At 47.2% G+C, this 18,798-nt stretch overlaps 1 protein-coding gene across 6 annotated transcripts in view; it reads left to right on the forward strand.

Moving 5' to 3' along the window:
* The window catches only part of AGAP1 (ArfGAP with GTPase domain, ankyrin repeat and PH domain 1), a 544,600-nt gene that overhangs the window by 257,878 nt on the left and 267,924 nt on the right, over window positions 1-18,798 (forward strand). For all 6 annotated transcript variants that reach the window (XM_024752791.1, XM_024752792.1, XM_024752795.1 and 3 more), the window contains exons 7-9: window positions 7,565-7,692; window positions 9,467-9,622; window positions 17,020-17,112. In XM_024752791.1, coding sequence (XP_024608559.1) covers window positions 7,565-7,692; window positions 9,467-9,622; window positions 17,020-17,112 — 377 coding nt within the window. The remainder of the gene's footprint in view (window positions 1-7,564; window positions 7,693-9,466; window positions 9,623-17,019; window positions 17,113-18,798) is intronic.

Below are 18,798 nucleotides of genomic sequence, written 5' to 3' on the forward strand. Positions count from 1 at the left end.
TGCTGGCTCACCTGTCCAGGTAGAGATCACCTGCATCTTGCAAACCACACAGACCAGGTGTCCTTCCAACTCCTGGATCTCGTCACTGGCCCATGAATAGCTTTGACGGCTCCCTGTTGCCTTAAGGATACGATCCACACTTTGCATACGGGATCCTTAAACGTGTTTCCAGCTGCTTCTCCACCCTTACTTCTCCTCATGTCCTCACCCCGTCCCCATTGTTGATCCATCTGTTCGTTCATTGACCCAGTTGGTGAGTGCTGGTTGAATGTCAAGTACATGTTGACCCTAGGAAGGTAGATGAAGCATCCCGTCTAGCATCTCGAGCCACGTGGAGGTCCGTGGAATTGGCCCATTGTCTTGGAACGTGAGCTGACTGTATTTTCCAATTGGCGGCTCAGTTTGGCAGGATCTCCGCAGGTGTGTGGGCCAGGCAGGGCTGTGGGTCCCTGTGGTTCACTAATTGTCACTAATCATCACACAACCCAAGAGGGCTTCGAGAAGACCCTTCTCCCCACTCCCCACCTCCCTCTCTCTTGTTCATTTTAATGGTTTTTCTGGCATAGCTTCCTCTATTCCCAAGACGTCATATGAAAACAAATCTAGGAGATGGGTATAGGATTACCAACAACACAGACCACACCTCCTTTAACGTTCATTAACTTTGAGAAAAGTTCCACTTTAAACTCTTTTTCATTCCTAAGTCACAAGTTCAGAACTACCTAGATAATTTGGTAATTAATTTCTACTTAATTAACAAGATAGTTTAATGATCACTCAACTGTAATTTAAAACTGAGTTGAGACATTAGGGGACCTTTTATTTGTTACTGGAAAATTTACAATCCCTGGTGGTTTTCATTTCTTATGGGGATTTGCCTGGTAAGCCCTCCAAGGTTCTAATGGGAGAGCCTTTCAATGCAAAGACAGTTAATGTTACGCTTGGGTGGTAGCACCAAAAATAGAACAATGGCATGAACCCCCAACCTCAAATTGTGCTTTTAAAATATTTCTGTGGAGCAAAACGAGTCTCACGCTAGTTGATTTTCATTGTGTGTTTATTATAAACATTTTAAATATTACTGTAATAGATTTATCATTCATACTTAAATTCCTATCTGACGTTGTTTACGCAGAGCTGCCACCCCATATTGGCCCCAGTGGGCTACATAGAGCTTTTCCTAGTAGCTGAAGGATCGTCCTCTTCCTCTGATTTGGCTTGATTCACACCAGGTTTCTATTTGGCATCTAACTGGGACTCTACGTCATCAGTCAGGTGTACATGCTTCCACAGTGCCATCCTGAGCTGCAGACTCCACTTCTCTCCAGGCCCCAGAGTCACCCGCTCCCCAGTGCAGCCCGAGGACGTGGGACTCAGCTCTGCTCGTTCCAGAAGGGGCCGTGTTGCTCACACAGCAGGGCTCACATAGCGGAAGCTGATGTTGTATGGGGCGTCACGATGGGGAATGTCCAAAAGCAGATCATTGCAAAGCTGGTGGATGAGTTAAGTCTCCTCTGCCTCAGTGAACTGGGGCAAAAGGGACGTGAAAGGGCAGCCAGTTTGCTGCCTGATGGAGAAGCCTCTGCTCCTTCAGGACCTGCACAGGGAGAAGGTTGGGTCGTAGGAGCCGAGTAAATAAGGAGTGAAGAAAGGATGGGGCAACAGGGACCACCCAGCGGAGCACTTGAGCAGTTCTCGGTGGTCCTGTCTCTGGTGAAACCTTGGAGCTATTGATGTGAGATGCAGAGGGCCTTGCTCCTGGCTTGGGAGCTGCATGAGGCTAGAGACCAGGTCACATGCCTCTTCCCCTGTCTTCCCTTCCTTCTCTGGGCCCATAGGTGGCTCTTCAGACGTTTGTGTTAATTGACTTAATTCAAGTAAATCATTTAAACCAGAGAAGATATCTTGCTGATTAAATTACTAACACTCATTGGACTTTACCAAGAATGTCATAATCGTTAATGAAATTTTAAAAAGCTTAATTTAAGTGCTTAATTGTGGACGTTACCGATGCCAGGTGGTACCATGCAAGAGGAGTGTCAAAGACACCCCCGTCCTGGGGCCTCGCCCTGTAAGTAGAGATCAGGAGGCCAGGACCTGATGTGAATGATGACGTGTCTGGTTTGGGATTATTACATAATCGCTCATTGCACAATGCCTATGCACCAGGCACTAGGGATTCGGGGCTGAAAAGCAGAATTGCAGCTCTTCAGCCTGGCCCTGACTGTGCGTGTATGTGTGCGTGTGTGCGTATGTGTGTGCGTAAATGTGCAGTGGTTCTCAGTCAAGGCCTGGGTGAAATACGGAGCTGGTTGTGTTCGCACCTTTGGTATTTGGGATGCGGGGTCTCCATAGAGGAACCTGATGGTTAGAGAGGAAGGCTTGCCTAGGAGAAGTGATGCTCGCCATACGGATTCTGAGAAGGAATTGGCCACGAAGAGGAGGAGAAGCATGTCTGGGCCGTGGTGGCCATTTGTGTAGCAGGATTCAGAGAGCACACGTTGTGGCATCTGCAATGGGTTCTGTCCGGCTCGGAAGTGGGCAGTGAGCCCGGGGGCCGGCAGCGAGGCTGGAGGGCAGCCATGTCCGGTTGGGCAGGGACCCTTGTCCTCCCTGGGGTTCGGAACCCATTAAGGAATGAGACCCTGGAAGATCGGATGACTACTTTTTATTAGTAAAGCTGTCCTGGGAAATGAAGCTTATCTGGGCTTCCTTCTCTGGGAACCAGAATCAGACAGACTTGCCCATGTGGTTCCAGGCAGCGTGGGAGCCCCAGACCGAAGGGATGGAGAAGGGACAGCCTGTCCCAAGCCGGCCATCACCTAAGTCACTTGTCAGTGGGTCGGACCTTCCCTGGAGGGCTTGGGAAGAGGCCAGGAGTGTCTGCTTCGTGGGAGCCGGGATCCATGGGAAGTGATAACAGGAGGGGAGAATCCACCCCTCTCAAGTGTGAAAGAGCCCCATTTTGCTGAGAAATTTCGGTTCTGACGTCTGTCTGGTGACGGGAGTGTTTGTAGAACTTTGAGCGGGACAAGGCCCGTGAGAGTCACCTTTGCAGAGGTCGCCCTGCAGTGTGTCCTTTGAGTGGCAGTGAGGAGAGGACAGCTTTGGAAGCTGCTTCAGAAACCAGCCACAGGCAGATGAGGTTTGCGTCAAGGCATTGGCAGTGAGGGTGAACTGAAGAGAAATTCCGGTGGCAGAATCGATCTATTCTGGCTCCTCTGCCCGTGCCCTGGGGTGGCTCGGGTGGTGCAGAGTTAGAGGCGAGGCCCAGGTTGGGACACTGAGGTGCGTCCAAGGGCAGGTGTGGCGTTGGTTATGGGATACACGGTTCTAGAAGTAGGAAGGGCACAAAGCAAGGCTGCATATAGATTTGGGAGCCATAGGCATGGAGAGAAAAGGGCCAAAGAAGGAAGCCTAGAAGCAGCCACGTTCAAAGAACCGGTGAAGGAGGCTGAGAAAGAGGTTCCAGCCAGGAGAGGAAACACAGGAAAGTCAGCGTCATGGGAGGAGGAACCATCAGCAGTGCCTAGGGCGGCCCAGAGGCCAAGAAGGATGCGCCTGGCCTCCAGCTGGTCACCAGCGACCTTGGCAATGGCAGGTCCAGCCAAGGGGATGGAGGCGGAAGCCGGGTTGCAGTGGTCAGCAGAGCAAGGGAGAGTCTGTGAGGGGACAGGGCCAAAGGGTACACAGTCCCTGTCCTGGGAGCCGTAGAGTCTCGGGGCGGGGGGTGCTTCCTTGCCAGGTGGCAGTGTTTGGGGCCGTCATGGGGGCCGACAGAGTGTCTTAACCCCTGTTCTGCTGCCGGTGCCCCCTCTGCCTTGTTTTCCTCAACCGCGAGGATTAAATGACTCAGTAGACGGGAAGTGCAGACCGCTGGCCCATCGTTCAGATGTAAGGGACAAAGAAGAGGGGGGAGAGGGAGGGGAGGGGGACACCCCCAGTTACCTGGTGAGAGGTGGGCCTGACTCCCTTGGTGTGACCAGATTCGTTCTTTCTGCTCCTCCTTCAGTGCAAATGATTTGAGAAACAAAGCAGAAGCAGAAATCGGGCATTAGGCCAGGATTTAATGAGGTCTTATTTGCAAGCTATCTGAGAGTCTTATCTTTACATGCTAATTAAAAGATGCCATTTATCATTTGTCCAATAGAGAATTTAAAATTTGTGGGGAAAGTAAACGTATAACTGGCTTTTCTTGTTGCTTAAGTTTGTAAATAAACTTCTTTCTAGTTGAAGAATGGAAATACGTTTATGAAAGTATACTTAAGGGTACGGCTGAAAAAGAATGATCTCAGAGTCGTCACCCAGGTCAGGAAGGGGCCACTGCCAGCCCCCAGGAGCCCCTCGTGCCTCTCCCAGGCACCAGCAGTTTGCTGGCTTGCTTTTGAAGTTTCTACAGTGTAATTACAGATATGGTTGAAGGGGCTCGTTAAAGGGTATGTTTTATCTATTACCCAAATAAAATTTCAAAATTGTGGAGGGAGTCGTATACATCATTCATTCATTCATTCATTCATTTATACTTGAAGGTATTTGAACATTTTTTGCCTTCCAGTTTTACTGAGATATAATAAAATATCTATGTAAAATAGATACAAAATTAAATAGAAGTCTTTTACCTTTGATGAGAACTCCTGGGGTTTACGCCCCTAACAACTTCCGTGTATAACCGACAGCTGTGTTAACTGTTACGCATTTATCATGCTCGTTACACCCCTAGGAAGTGACTTTTAAAACGACACCAAGTACTAGCATTGCCACATCAGGTTAATGAAATTGGCGGGGCGTCTGGTAAAGGAGCAGACATTTTCCGTCACTGCCAACGGCAGCATTTCAGACTTAGGCTTAGCGCCTCGGGCAACTTTATAGGAAAGCAAGTCACCAAAATAGGAAACATCACACCTCGATGATAGAGTCCAGATTCTTTTAAGGAATCTCAAGTGATTGTGTTTCTGTTTTCTCATTCGTGCATTGCATGTGTTTATGTAAAATACGTGACGTATTCATTTGTGGAATGATCCAATGCAGACAGAAACTCAGTGATTATAAAAGTTTCCCAGCCAGTGTAATCTGGGATGTAAGTACTATTCATGTTCTAAGTCTCCTGACATTTAAATGTTCCAAATCTCAGGAAAAGTTGATGATTATAGTTACAAGAGAACACTGCCTCCCTGCCCCTGGCATCCCGTTTCCCTTGAGTTGTTATCGGGGCGGGGGGCCCTTCCACTCACACAGCCCAGCCCGGCCCTGTGGCCTGCAGTGGGCCAGGGGCTTTCCACTGTGGAGGAGAAGGTGGCCCAGCCTTACAAAACAGTCGCCTTATCTCCTTTTCCTTCTTAAGTCAGATACTACCCCCACTTTTATGGGTGATCCTGTAACTCCTAAAGCAGTCTATGTATTTTAGAACAAAATATTTGTAACTCATTTCTTTTCTTCCATGTGTGTGTAGACATAAAAATTATGGGGAAATACAACAAATAGGGTTGAAGGTTCTAGTTAAATTTAAAAGAATGCTACCAGTTATTAGCAGCTGTGACTTTGGGTTTTTTTTTAATAAATGTGGCCAAGCAGTAATTCGGTGGACAGAAGAACCATAGTACTTGACGTGTGGGTCACGCTTCGCACAGCCCTGTTCTGTGAGAGGGTTTAATGGGAAAAGGTTCTCTCTGCCCATGAACTTGCTCTTTCCAGCCTCCACGTGGGAAGGAGGGAACATGGATTTGCATTTGGAGTTTCATAAAATGGATTTTAATAACGTATTTGACTTGTCTTAGAAAGTTTCTCAAATCTCCCCTTAGAGTAGAAAACACTTATAGAAAATGTCTACAAAGTTCTCCCAACAGCTTCACCCTGTTTAATTCTGACGTTTGTGTTTTTTCTATGAGATTTAAGGTGAAAGTCAGTATGGTCATCCGACTGAACAGTGACTCTGAGGCCAGGAGTAGTTGAACACAAGAAAACACCTTTTGCTCTTTTTCAGAAAAAAAAAGGAAAAAAATAGAAGTAAATTGGCAGTCACCCAAACAATCATGATTCTAAGTTAATTTACTTTTGGTTTGGGGATTTCAGTTCACCTATAAGACACACGTTTTGTGGCTGTTGGAATCTGATCTTAGGTTTTAGTTTTGAGTTCACATAATGATTTTTAAAATATTCTAATGTGCGTCTTCAAAGACCCCAGATCGATACGCCAATGGTTTTGAAATGACAGAGTGTTGCGATATTCCTCTGTAATTTAAACGTGATTAGCTGGTGAAGGTTATGATCAGTACACTACGGGAGGATAAATTAATTGATATCATCCTTTCAGGATGGTAAGAGGCCTATCGGAGGTGGGATGTAACTAATGAAGCTGCTTCTTCATCTCTGTGAGCCATTTTTTATATATTGCATTTTCACTTAATCATATTTATACTATCATTCATTTACATGAAAGCCATAAGCTGTGGACAAACCAGTTCCTTCTTAAAATTATGTTCATCTGGAGAAGAAATCATCTGCGGACACTGTGTGTGCTCCTTCTGTAACATAAGCTATTGCTGGGGACGGTGGTGTGTTTTCCTTTGCGTGGGTATTTTTTAAATCAGCAACCTCTCTGGACAAAGATAAGGATTGAATATCATTGAACTTAATTACAGCTATTCCCCAAAGACACACATCTATTCACATAAAAGCTATAGTTATTCTCGTGTAGTGACACCTATTGGTGTAGGAAGAGTTTTCTAATTGTTGGCTTCCTTTCCAGTTAAATCCAATATGCTGTATCAGCCAGCCTATTTGCCAAAAGAAGTTATGGCTGGTTGAATTTAGATTTGTATTGATTAAGATAAACTCCCAATGTGTATAGCCGTATATTTAAATTAAAAAAGTCTTTGACATAATTACATGTCCTCGAATATAATTCTATGCGGTAGCCTGTAGAGTTAAGAGTAATTCTTTAGGCTATGCAAAAAAAATAGATTTTTGATTTTCCAGAGGGTTTGGTTTAAATTACCCTGTCTTATTTAGGATTATTTTTGCTGCAAGTAACTGGGGGAAAAGTCCTATTATTAGAATAATTTAAACAAGATAGGTGTGTCTTTTTGTGTTTTCCCTATAAAGCGTCTGAGGTTTGCGCAAGGCTGCCGAGCCAGAGGCCTAGCCCCTAGAAGGGGCTTGTGTCCCACCAAGTGTGGCTTCCTTCTGCAAGATCGCTTCCAGAGCTACAGCCAACATATGTGCTTTTTACATAGCAAGAAGGAAAAAGACATAAGGAAGAAATGGGCCGGGGCAGCTCTCTCAAGGATGTTTCCTGGGTACCGCCATGTGACCCTCCTGCTGCCATCCCATTGGCCAGAGCTTGCTTGCATGGCCACATTTAGCTGGGGTGCAAGGGGATGGACCGGAGGAAGCTCCAGGAAATGTCATATCTATTCTGGTAGTCCTGTGCCCAACTAAAAATCAGGAATTCTTTACCACGGATGAAAGGAATAGTGGATAACGGAGACAGCCCTCGGTCTCCACCACATTCCCTCTGTTTGGAAGCCAGCCTCACGTAGACTTCTTCTGTCTTCCTGTCCACTAGTTGCCCAGAAGATTGTTGCCACGAGGAAGAAGCAGCAGCTGTCCATCGGGCCCTGCAAGTCCCTACCCAACTCTCCGAGCCACTCATCTGTCTGTTCCGCACAGGTGTCTGCCGTGCACATCAGCCAGGTATGTTGGTCCCGTGAGAGGTTGGACTGAAAAGCAGGTCAGAACCCAGGAGGACACACCTGCCAAATAGTGTTCTCAGCCAGCTCCAAGGTGATTTGTTTTTTTCTTTTCAACTTTATAAATAACAGCATGTCGGTAATTGACTTAACATCTCCTTCAGAAACTGCTGTGGCCAAGTGGTTTTTATGGGAATCATTCTTTAATATTCCCTTTCTTCACGCTGCCTGTGTTATGAGGCATGCTGGCTGGAGTGGAGGTGCGGGGTGTGTACTGCCATCTCTGCTGTTGATTTTTTTTTTTTTTTTTTTTTTTTTTTGGTCGCGTCAGGTCTTAGTTGCAGCACACGGGCTCTGTGTAGTGCCGCGCGGGCTTAGTTGCCCCCACGGCATCTGGGATCTTAGTTTATTAAATGACCCCACGTTGGTCCTCATTCTCGTCTGCTTGTAGGTTGGGCAGTTGTGGGTGAATCTCAGTGGCTAATCCTACAATATGCTTCAATATGGTAGCAGCCCTCAGTTATAACTCCCGTCTCCCGTAGGCCCTGTGGAAACTAGTATCTTTCCATTGCAACATTTTGCTGTTTACTTGGGAACAAACAATATAACTATCACTTTGAAGAACCTAACCAAAAACCCAGTAAGGAACTGTTGGCTTATTTTTGCCTGCCCGTGTGTCTTTGGTTAACATTTCTTAGGCGGGTGTTATATTGGCACTCTTTAAAGAGAGGCAGTGAGAAGGTTTGGTATCGTGCTTTTGGTAGCGTGAAGAGTCGAGAAGTGCGTTTACAGCGGGGTCCTGTGAAGGCACGCTCAAGGACGTTAAATCCCACGCAGGCATCTGTAATTCTCTCTGAATCTTGAAAAATCTTCCAGAAGCTTTCACATTTCCAAGAGGTCATTTGCTTCTTTTTTTTTTTAAATGAATTTTTATTGGAGTCTACTTGGTTTACAATGTTGTGTTAGTTTCAGGTGTACAGTAAAGTGAATCAGTTACACATATACATGTATCCGCTCTTTTTTAGATTCTTTTCCCATATAGGCCATTACAGAGTACTGAGCAGAGTTCCCTGTGCTGTACAGGAGGTCCTTATTAATTATCCATTTTATATATAGTAGTGTGTAAATGTCAATCCCAGTCTCCCAATGTATCCCTTCAAGAGGTCATTTTCAAAGTGTGAGTTTTGGTTCTACTGGGCAGAATTGCACTCTTTCTCCTTCTAATCTGGAGCAGCGAAGGGACTGTAGAAACCACTTCGTTCAACCAACCCCTTCCCTTTTCAGAGGAAATAGAAAATAATGACATTTTAACTCTCAGATTTTTTAACATCTTTACTGGAGTATAATTGCTTTACATTGCTGTGTTAGTTGCTGCTGTATAACAAAGTGAATCAGCTGTACGTATACATATATCCCCATATCCCCTCCCTCTTGTGGCTCCCTCCCACCCGCCCTATCCCACCCCTCTAGGTGCTCACAAAGCACCGAGCTGATCTCCCTGTGCTCTGCGGCTGCTTCCCACTAGTATCTGTTTTACACTTGGTAGTGTATAAGATCAAACGAAAGAGACTTCTCTGTCTTAAGTCACTTTCCTTAGACAAAACGCGCTGAGCTGATCGGTCTTTTCTAGGAGGAAACGGTGCCTGCTTGCTGCTGATGCCACCGGCCAGGCCGCGCCTCCATGCAACTTGCTGGCTTGTGGGTTATGACCCCACGCAGGTGGCGGGTTAGACTCCTGGAGCGTGTCCTAACAAAACCTTGGCTTTCAATCATTACAGACAAGTAACGGAGGCGGGAGTCTGAGCGACTATTCCTCCTCTGTCCCGTCCACGCCCAGCACCAGCCAAAAGGAGCTGCGTATCGACGTACCGCCCGCGGCCAACACGCCCACGCCCGTCCGCAAGCAGTCCAAGCGCCGGTCCAACCTCTTCACCGTGAGTGTCCCCCCGGGGGGTGGGGTGGGGGGGAATCGGAGCGTGGTTCCTGCTCACCTAGCGGTCCTCTGGCCGCCAGGTGGCTCAACGACAGGTGTAGCATCCAAACCAAATTAACGAGAAGAGTGCTGAGTTCTGTGGAAGTCTCAGAAAATTATAGGATGCCCCGACGCAGGTGTAGAGCAAAGCGGGACTTCCTCAGTTGCAGGGGGTCCTGACGTGTGTCAGAAATGAAGAGCAAGGGGTTTGTATAAAGGTCTCTGTTATCCTGTGACTTTCTTGGTCTCTAGCTGAAGACTTGTCACATTAGATACATGGAGGTGACAGACTGCCAGAATTCCCCAGACGTGTGCATCAGGCCTTTCAGATGAGGTGTATAAAGCCGTATCAGTGCACAGATCCCCTTCTCCTCGGGCTGGAGCACTGAGGACTTAGCTCAGGGTCTTTAGCAGCTCACAGACAGAAGCCAGTCCGCTTGGACTTTTCTTCAGAACCATCTGCGGAGCATTTTAAAACTCTACATCAGCTCTCAGGGCTCAGGTTTACGAACTCAGAATCTGTGCGTGGGGCCCAGGCGTATGTAGTTTTTCAAAGTTCCCTGGGCAGTTGGGACGCAGAGAACCCCTGAACTACAGAGGACACACAGCAGACATTACCAATCAATCATGGAAGGCTTTGCAGTGGAGCCCAGAACTCGGGGCCACAGAACTCCAGGCAGAGCTCCTACTGCCGTGTGACTGGAGTCATTTGATTTGAGAAGAACACTTTCCCTCCCGGGACTGGGTCTGTGCATTACAAGTGAATGGTTTCAGAGCAGGGGTTCTCAGCCAGGCGGTTTTGCACTCCCAGAAATTCGGCCATTTCTGGAGAAAGTGTGAATTGTCTCAGCTCGGGGGTGGGAGTGGGCGTGGTCCTGCAGGCATCTAGTCTGTGTAGCAACCATGGAGCTGCTAAACATCCTGCGAGGCACGGGCCAGCCCCACAACAAAGAGGTCTCCAGCCGCCAGTGTCAGGGTGCCCTGTTGTAAACCACTTGACTTCTCCTCTTGGTTGATTATTGCTGACTTAGATGCAAAGGAGTTCAGTATTTCCTGGCTTAAACTGAAGGAAGATTCTGCAGGGGTGGCCGCAAGTCTCTTATCTGACCCACTGCCCTTACTTGGAGATGGCGTTCTTTCTTCCTTGTTGTTTTTTTTTTTTCCTTTGGCGGCACTGCAAGGCTTGTGGGATCTCAGTTCCCCGACCAGGGATTGAACCCGGGCCCTCGGCAGTGAGAGTGCGGAGTCCTAACCACTGGACCGCCGGGGAATTCCCTGAAGATGGCGTTCTTGATGGTAAACGAGGCTACCAAGTACGATAGATGCCCCATCCCTTTCCCACCACGTTCATAACAGTTTTCCCATCAGATAAGTCTCTAGTGCCAAGGTCTATTGCCAACAGCGAACACCCCCTCCTCACAACTCTCCCCTTCCCTTTGCTCTCTGCCCTGTGCCATGTGAGGTCTGCCAGATGCTGCTGTTGGAGGGCCAGAGTGAGGATCAGACGGGCTCAGACCCTGTCCTGCACTGCCAGCAGCTGCTTGACCTTGGGCAACTTACTTAACCTCTCTGAGCTGGAAACAACCGTAGTTGTGGTGAGGCTGCTAAGAAGATTCCCTGTAGGGGCGAAGAGTCTTTGTGGCCTTGCTTTCATTTTTATCTCACCACCACTAATGTTACGGAATGACTTCTCTTAACGCATAAGCAAAAGTAGTTGTAGAGGGCTTCCCTGGTGGCGCAGTGGTTAAGAACCCGCCTGCCAGTGCAGGGAACACGGGTTCGAGCCCTGGTCCGGGAAGATCCCACATGCCGTGGAGCAGCTAAGCCCATGCACCACAGCTACTGAGCCTGTGCTCTAGAGCCGGTGAGCCACAACTGCTGAAGACTGCGCACCAAGAGCCTGTGCTCCGCAACAAGAGAAGCCACCGCAGTGAGAAGCCCGCGCACCTCAACAAAAGTAGCCCCCGTTCGCCGCAACTAGAGCAAGCCTGCGCTTGGCAGCGAAGACCCAATGCAGCCAAAAATAAATTAATTAAAAAAAAAAAAAGAAGTTGTAGGGCTGTGTAATAGATTGGGAGGGAGGCAATTAGGTGTCTGCAAAATACAGGTGAATATCTGATATGCGTAAATCTGTACATGAATGAGATGCTTTACTGTGGAATTTCTTCAGACATGCCGTCACCTAAGCAGCACGTGTGGCTTATCCAACACCTGTAACACTTCTGTCTGCCCAGGTGGGGTCTTCCAGGTGAGAAGGTGTCACCTCACAGAACAGGCTGTGCACTGACTCATGGCTCAGTGGACCTGAGATGCCCATTGCCGAAGATGCAGAGAGACTGGGCCGTGAGCAGGGCACCAGCGTAGCAGGGAGGGGCCTTCTCGGGTGTGGTGGGAAGAGGGAACACCCATGCTCACACCTTCTAAGGGTCACCTTTCCTTGTCCCTGGCTTTGGTTTCTGTTCAAGGTGAGAGGTGAGAACCAGGAAGTCTCTTTAAAATGGGGCTGCTCTGGGCTTTCGTGGTGGCGCGGTGGTTGAGAGTCCGCCTGCCGATGCAGGGGACGCGGGTTCGTGCCCCGGTCCGGGAAGATCCCACATGCCGCGGAGCGGCTGGGCCCGTGAGCCATGGCCGCTGAGCCTGCGCGTCCGGAGCCTGTGCTCCGCAACGGGAGAGGCCACAGCAGTGACAGGCCCGCGTACCATTAAAAAAAAAAAAAATGGGTCTGCTCTGACACGTGCCCACCCCCACCCTTTGTAAGGGCAGCCCTGGGGTTGGGATGTGCTGGAAAATAGTGTCCCAGACCCCGCCCACTGGGTAACTGACAAAGGAGACAAGTTTAAGGCAGGGAGAAGCAAAGGAACGGGAACTAGGGTAATAAACGTTCCCTTCCCCTCTGCTGTCTGCGCAGCTGGGTTCTGTTTTCTATCAGGGATAGTGTTATGGGAGCTAACCCACGTTCAAGAGGAAGCGGATTAGAGACCGGGGGGCTCTGCCTGGCAGGAGGAGCGCGGAGACGGGAGCAAGGGGCACCCTCCCCGCTGCTGGAGCGGCGCACACGTATGCATCGCCGCCGCGTCCAGGCACCCGGGCAGAGGCCAGGGGCGCAGCTGTCCAGGCCGGGTGGGGCAGTGCCGGAGCCAATAAGAACTCATCCTCATTTGTTGTGTCATAATTAACGTAGCTAGTGATGCGGGGGCCTGCCTGTGACCCTGTGCGGGATCAGTGCTTGATCTCTTTAAGTGCTGGAAAATGGTCTGAGAGTAGATACACCCTTTTAGAAATCGAATCCGGCTGCTCGGCTGTCATTAGCGGGAACAGGAATCAGGTCGTGGAAGAAGCTAACCTCACGGCGGGTTTGCATCACGGCGTTCAAGGAAAAGACGGCTGAGCTCCTGTGTCTTCGTCATTACTGGATTTGACATTGAACAAGACGATGATGGTGATGGTGGTGGTGCCGGGTGGGTGTTGTAGGTTGAAGATCTTAGAAGTGTCAGCTCCACTAGATGTCAGTGTCATCCAAGGAATGACAAGAAGCAAATTAATTTTGAAATTGTAGCCACTTAGGAAACTAAATTCTCCTTGTTACCTGTTTGCATCTATTCTTAAATATGTAAAATTTCATAGACTCTTCATCCCTGGCGATTATTGGTAGTTACTGGCTTAAATTGGCAAAAGTGTGTTTATTGAAAAGCTTGTATTAGGAGGACAGAAGTACCATATGCCAAACAATCCTAGTGAATAAAAGTCCACGCAGGCTGGGACAGTAATGCCCAGATGAGGGAGCGTTGTCCTCGTTTATTAGACCCTCATAAAGAGGCCAGAGGTAATTAAGTAGTACACACGCCATTTTTCAAATAACATGCTTATGAATTGTATAAACTTCGGATCTGATGACCTGTAAATGTACCGCTCTGGGCTAACATTCTTCAGTCCCAGATGTTTCTGTTGGCATATACACATGTGCAGAAATAAGCAAAAATCTTTAGCAAAAATAAATCACACGCACCTTTGACAAAACAGTACAGACTTGAAAAAGTCTCTCCTGTAGTAGCAAATTATGTGTTATATTGGCGGTAGGAACGGTACTTCACTGGTAAAAAAGCTAAATTATATCCCATCTTGCTTCTTTCTTTGAGAAAAATATTCAAAGGCTATCTCCATGCACTTCCTGGTTCTGTAATATTGGTACTTAGGATGATTAGTTTAGTAGCCCTGTTTACGTGTGGTTCAGATGTTTTATTAGGAAATATTTTCAAACATGTAGGAATTTAAAAAAACACATGCATGTACTCACCGTGCAACTCAGCAAATACAAGCATTTTTCTGCCGCTGCAGTGGTTACTTCTTCTAGAAATAACCCAGTCACAGATAAACCGTGCCCCTCCAGAATACATCCCCCTGACCCCTGGTCCAGGGATCGGCATTCACTTGGATTTGGTGTCTATTATCTGTATCCACGTCTTAAACTCATTCTAGTACGTGTCCACAATTGTACGTTGCTTTGCCTGTTTTCAAGCCTTATAATCGTGGTGTCACTTACATGGTATTTTTTAAAGCTTACCATATAATGCCGACACCCCGAAACAGAGCCAAGCATACCCAGTAACCTAAGATTGTGAAAAAGGCATAGCCCAGCTCATAGAGACGCTCTGTAAAAATAAGGCAGCAAAATTGATAGTCTAAATAGACCTTTTTGAATGGTATTTTGTCTTCTGTAGAGAAGGGGAGCGTGGATCCTATTATATGTGTTCCAGCAGCCTTCGACTTACTCATCAGTTAAAAAGGGGAAAGCAGGTTTCTGTTTAATAGTGAGGGCTCCTGTCAGCGATGCTGCCTGTCCTTGGAAGCAGGCAGCTGATGGGGTGCCCCTTCACGGCTTCTTTTATCGCCTGGGGGAAAGTTAAACATTCCTCTAAAGAAGGAGATGGTAATGAGAGTTATCCTAGCCTTTCTTTCCTGTGTTCACTGTTTGCGGAGGCTACACGGTCCCATTTCCGGCTCCCCCCGACCTTCTGTGATGGGTGTGATAAACTGCCGTTAGGTTTCTGGTTGTGTGTCAGGCTGGATGCCTTGCACACTCACTCCTGACCCAGGCAGCGGTACCCAGAGAGACTTCGGATCTGATGATTTCACGGAGCCATTTCAGCTGGAACGTAAGGACGTGGCTGATGTAGTCTCAGAGTTGGCAAAAACATCAGGAACCTTACTGGGAATTTGTACGTGCTGCGGTGTCTTATGTCCAACGGGTTTGTTTTAGTTGCGTTGTTGGATTTCAGTTTTATGATGTATATCACAGCCTGTTGTACCAAAAGTCACTGTAAGACAGCGATACAGCAAACCCTTTTGCCTAACAAATAACCACTGGTCTGTCTTGAAATTTTAGTTCTATGACTCTCTCCACCAACGTGTTGGAGCCGTAGGGAATTTCTGTTGCATTTTGTCAGTGAAGTCTTACATCAGTTTCGACCTCCTTCATCTCAGGGAGTGTGATCAAACACGGAGCTTAGTTCATAACCTGCTTTGTGTGGAATCTGGAAATTCTGCTCTGACGACAGAGTGGCTGTGAGGACAGATGTGCTGCCTTGAGGAAGACGTTGATTTTTTTTAGTGTTTGTTTTGTTAATTATTCTGGTTAATAGAGAATAATGAAGATAGATTCCCAGATTTAGAAATTTAGAATTCATAGAATTCTGAAAGTACCATTAATGGTCTCTGTTGATTTAAAACAATTTTAAAAGTCATCGCCATGAGCTTTGAATCTCACTTTACAAATAGTAACCTGAAATTCCAGCTTTCTTATGAACTGAGATGTAGGGAAAAGAGAATTTAAGGCTGTTATGTAGCTCTTACCACAGATTATTAAAGAGAGTTAATTAAAGAGAAAAGTGAGCCCGCAACTCTTAACTAAAATTCACGACAAGGAATTGATAAATCTCTATTTCTTTCCTAGCCCAAAGGTTAAACGTCATGTTTTATGTTCTTCTGAAACTTTCTATTGGTTGCTTGTTTCGTTTCCTGGTACTTCATTCCAGGCCTCTAGCATCCTAAAGAAAAAAAGCACACGGGGCCTGGCACTTAGTAGGTGTTCAGTAAATAAATGTTGGCTTCTTAGCATCATCCAAGAAGCCTGTCTTCTAAGGAGTCCTTGTGCCCCTTGCAGTCCCAGATCCGGGTTTACATCATGGGGACTTTTCTCCCTTATGCCCTACGACATCGCCCCCTTTAATATTTAAAAAAAAAAAAAAAATCAGCGGCTCCATCTCACGCCCTTTAAAACTGGATTTCATTAGCTTCTCACTGCTGCCCTGGACACCACAAAGTCTGTTCATTTCATATATCATCCCAGATTTGAAAAGCACATGAAAATGTTTCTCCGTTTTCAATATTGCGTGAGTAATGTTCCCGTTGAAAAGTAATGGAGTGGAGTTGTCACTTGTCAGCAGTTATTAAGGAGGACGAATCTCAGATCTTTTCTCTCATAATAAAATAAATCTGTCAGAAAATCATTGTGCTCACACTTTCTCATGTCACCGAGAGATGGAGACTTAGCTGTGGTGCTCCTTCAGTGTCCCCAAGTCACCGTGTGCTGGAGTTGTGGCTTCCAAACTGGGGCGACCACTGCCGCCCTCCCCGCCGATTGCCCGCTCCTGGGCAGCGCACGTACACCAGCAGTACGGCCGGGGAAACTGTTCAGGAACTTGGCAAACAAAGCCACTCATTTTTCCCCAGAGTACTGTTTTGCCCCAAAAGGTATTTTCAACTTTTTTCCCTTTGTTATTTTTTATGGTATCTTAAACTAGTTTTAACTTTGAATTTGCTCTTTTCTAGCTATCCAGAAGCAATCAAAAGGAACATTAATGGCACCTTGATACAAATTAAGGGTGTCCCTTTGAATCGCACAGCCGAAACGTTAATAGAATTTTTTAAATCCTTCAGATGTTAATTAAATATATACATTTATGTCATAGGTTTCCCAAACAAGCAGCGAGGAATCCTCTCCTCCTCGGCTGGATTAACTGCAGCTTTAGAATGTGTTTTCCCGTTGGGCGTTACTTTCCTGTATGGTCCACTGGTTTCTAGTAATTGAATTTTGAACTCTTTACAAAAGAATTAAAAGATAATTTTGCAGTGGAAAAGGAGGAAGAAAAGTTTAGAAAACTCCCTGTAACGTCATGGCTCGGTGGAGACGGACGCCCCAGCAGTCTGCTCCTGGGCTGTGTGTGCGCACGTGGGTACACACATAGCTCATCCAGGGCTTCCGGTCGTGTGTTTTGCAGAAACCATGCAGATGGGGGCTCACCTCCACGATCTGTGAACCGCAGCCCTTCCGCAAATGCTAACTTTATTTTTACTTTGCAGTCTCGGAAAGGGAGTGACCCAGACAAAGAGAAAAAAGGCCTGGAGAGCCGGGCGGACAGCATCGGGAGCGGTCGAGCCATCCCAATTAAACAGGTATGCTGCTTCCCCCTTCCTGTCCCTGTAGCTGGAGATACACCCCGGCTCTCTGCTCACTGTGGTGCTGGCTCGTGCGCCAGGGTTTGTTTGATGTGCTCTGTTGATGAGTGTAGAAGTCACTCACTTGACATCGATTAGAAGAGGTTCCTGTGTGTATTAAAATAGGATCATTAGAATAAGAAGAGGGAAATGTGACAACAGATCTAATGAAGTGCAGTCTGCCCGCCTGCATATGGAGTGTGTTTGGAGGCTGCACTGGCTTCAAAGGCTGCCTTTGTAGCTCGGCTTTGATTGGGCCGCTGGCCGCCAGTCGACAGGGGTAAATCAGATTGCCATACAAGAGCCCCTTGTGATCACAGGAGTAGCCCGACGTGGCCCTAATTTGCTTGCGCAGACGGACATCTGAACACTGTTTCAGGCTGGTTTGTAACAACGAGGCAATTAGTTGTGATAATCATAGCCGGTGTGTCAGCTGTGCACTCTTGTTTGTAATTTGCTAATGAAGGAATTGTAACTTTGATTAGGTTCAGTTTCATTTAGACCTTATTATATAAGGGAACATTTACAGCTGTAATGCGGGGCCTTAATTAAACTTCCTCATTACACAACAGGACTCGAATGCAGGCATTTGTTTTGGCCTATGTTGCTAGCCTGGAATCGTTTTTCATTAGCCCAGAAGCCGGGTACCAAATTACTTTATGTCTCAAGTAAAACGGGAATTCATCGGACCTATTTGGCTGCGGCAGTTCCCAGGAAAATAAAAATAAGTGTTCAGCCCAGCACCATGGCTTCTGGAAATGCCACCTTTTAGTTTGTTAAAGAAGGCCAGTTGATTTAGAGTGCATTCTGCTTCAGAGGAAGGGAATCTGTGGGCAGGATAACAGCTTTGCCTCTTCTCCGGGTACTTAGACAGTTTCACCAATCCTGTAGGAACTCGTGTTGGCACTGACCACCCTTGAAAAGGGCTAGAGTCTTCCCACAGTTGAGTGTAATCCGTTTGAAACAGTAGGAATACAGCTTTAGCTGGGGGCCGGACAACTTCTGCACAGAGGTGTGGGGAGGGACAGGTTAGATCGGGCCCCAGCGTCAGGAAGTCCACGAGGTGAGACCAGAGGTGGAAGAGACCACAGCAGGAAGTCCACGAGGTTTTCGTAAGATGTGTTCAGACGCTGAGCGGCCAGTGTGTGGGCTGGCGTGGAGAACCACGGAGGAGAGTCCTCTTTCCTCCTCTTTGCTGTTCTCCCTTTTTTTTTTTTTTAGATGTTGGGAGTGGGAGTTTATTAATTTACTTATTTATCTTTGCTGTGTTGGGTCTTCGTTTCTGTGCGAGGGCTTTCTCTAGTTGTGGCAAGTGGGGGCCACTCTTCACCGCGGTGCGCGGGGGCCTCTCACTGTCGCGGCCTCTCGTTGCGGAGCACAGGCTCCAGACGCGCAGGCTCAGTAGTTGTGGCTCATGGGCCCAGTTGCTCCGCGGCATGTGGGATCCTGCCAGACCAGGGCTCGAACCCGTGTCCCCTGCATTGGCAGGCAGGTTCTCAACCACTGCGCCACCAGGGAAGCCCTGACTTTTGCATTTTTAAAAAAAAATTTTATTGAAGTATAGTTGACTTACAATGCTGTGTTTAATTTCTACTGTACAGCAAAGTGATTCAGTTATACATATATATATATATATGTTCTTTC

This window comes from Neophocaena asiaeorientalis, unplaced genomic scaffold, assembly GCF_003031525.2.
Source record: "Neophocaena asiaeorientalis asiaeorientalis breed wild unplaced genomic scaffold, Neophocaena_asiaeorientalis_V1.1 scaffold294, whole genome shotgun sequence".
NCBI classification, from domain to species: domain Eukaryota; kingdom Metazoa; phylum Chordata; class Mammalia; order Artiodactyla; family Phocoenidae; genus Neophocaena; species Neophocaena asiaeorientalis.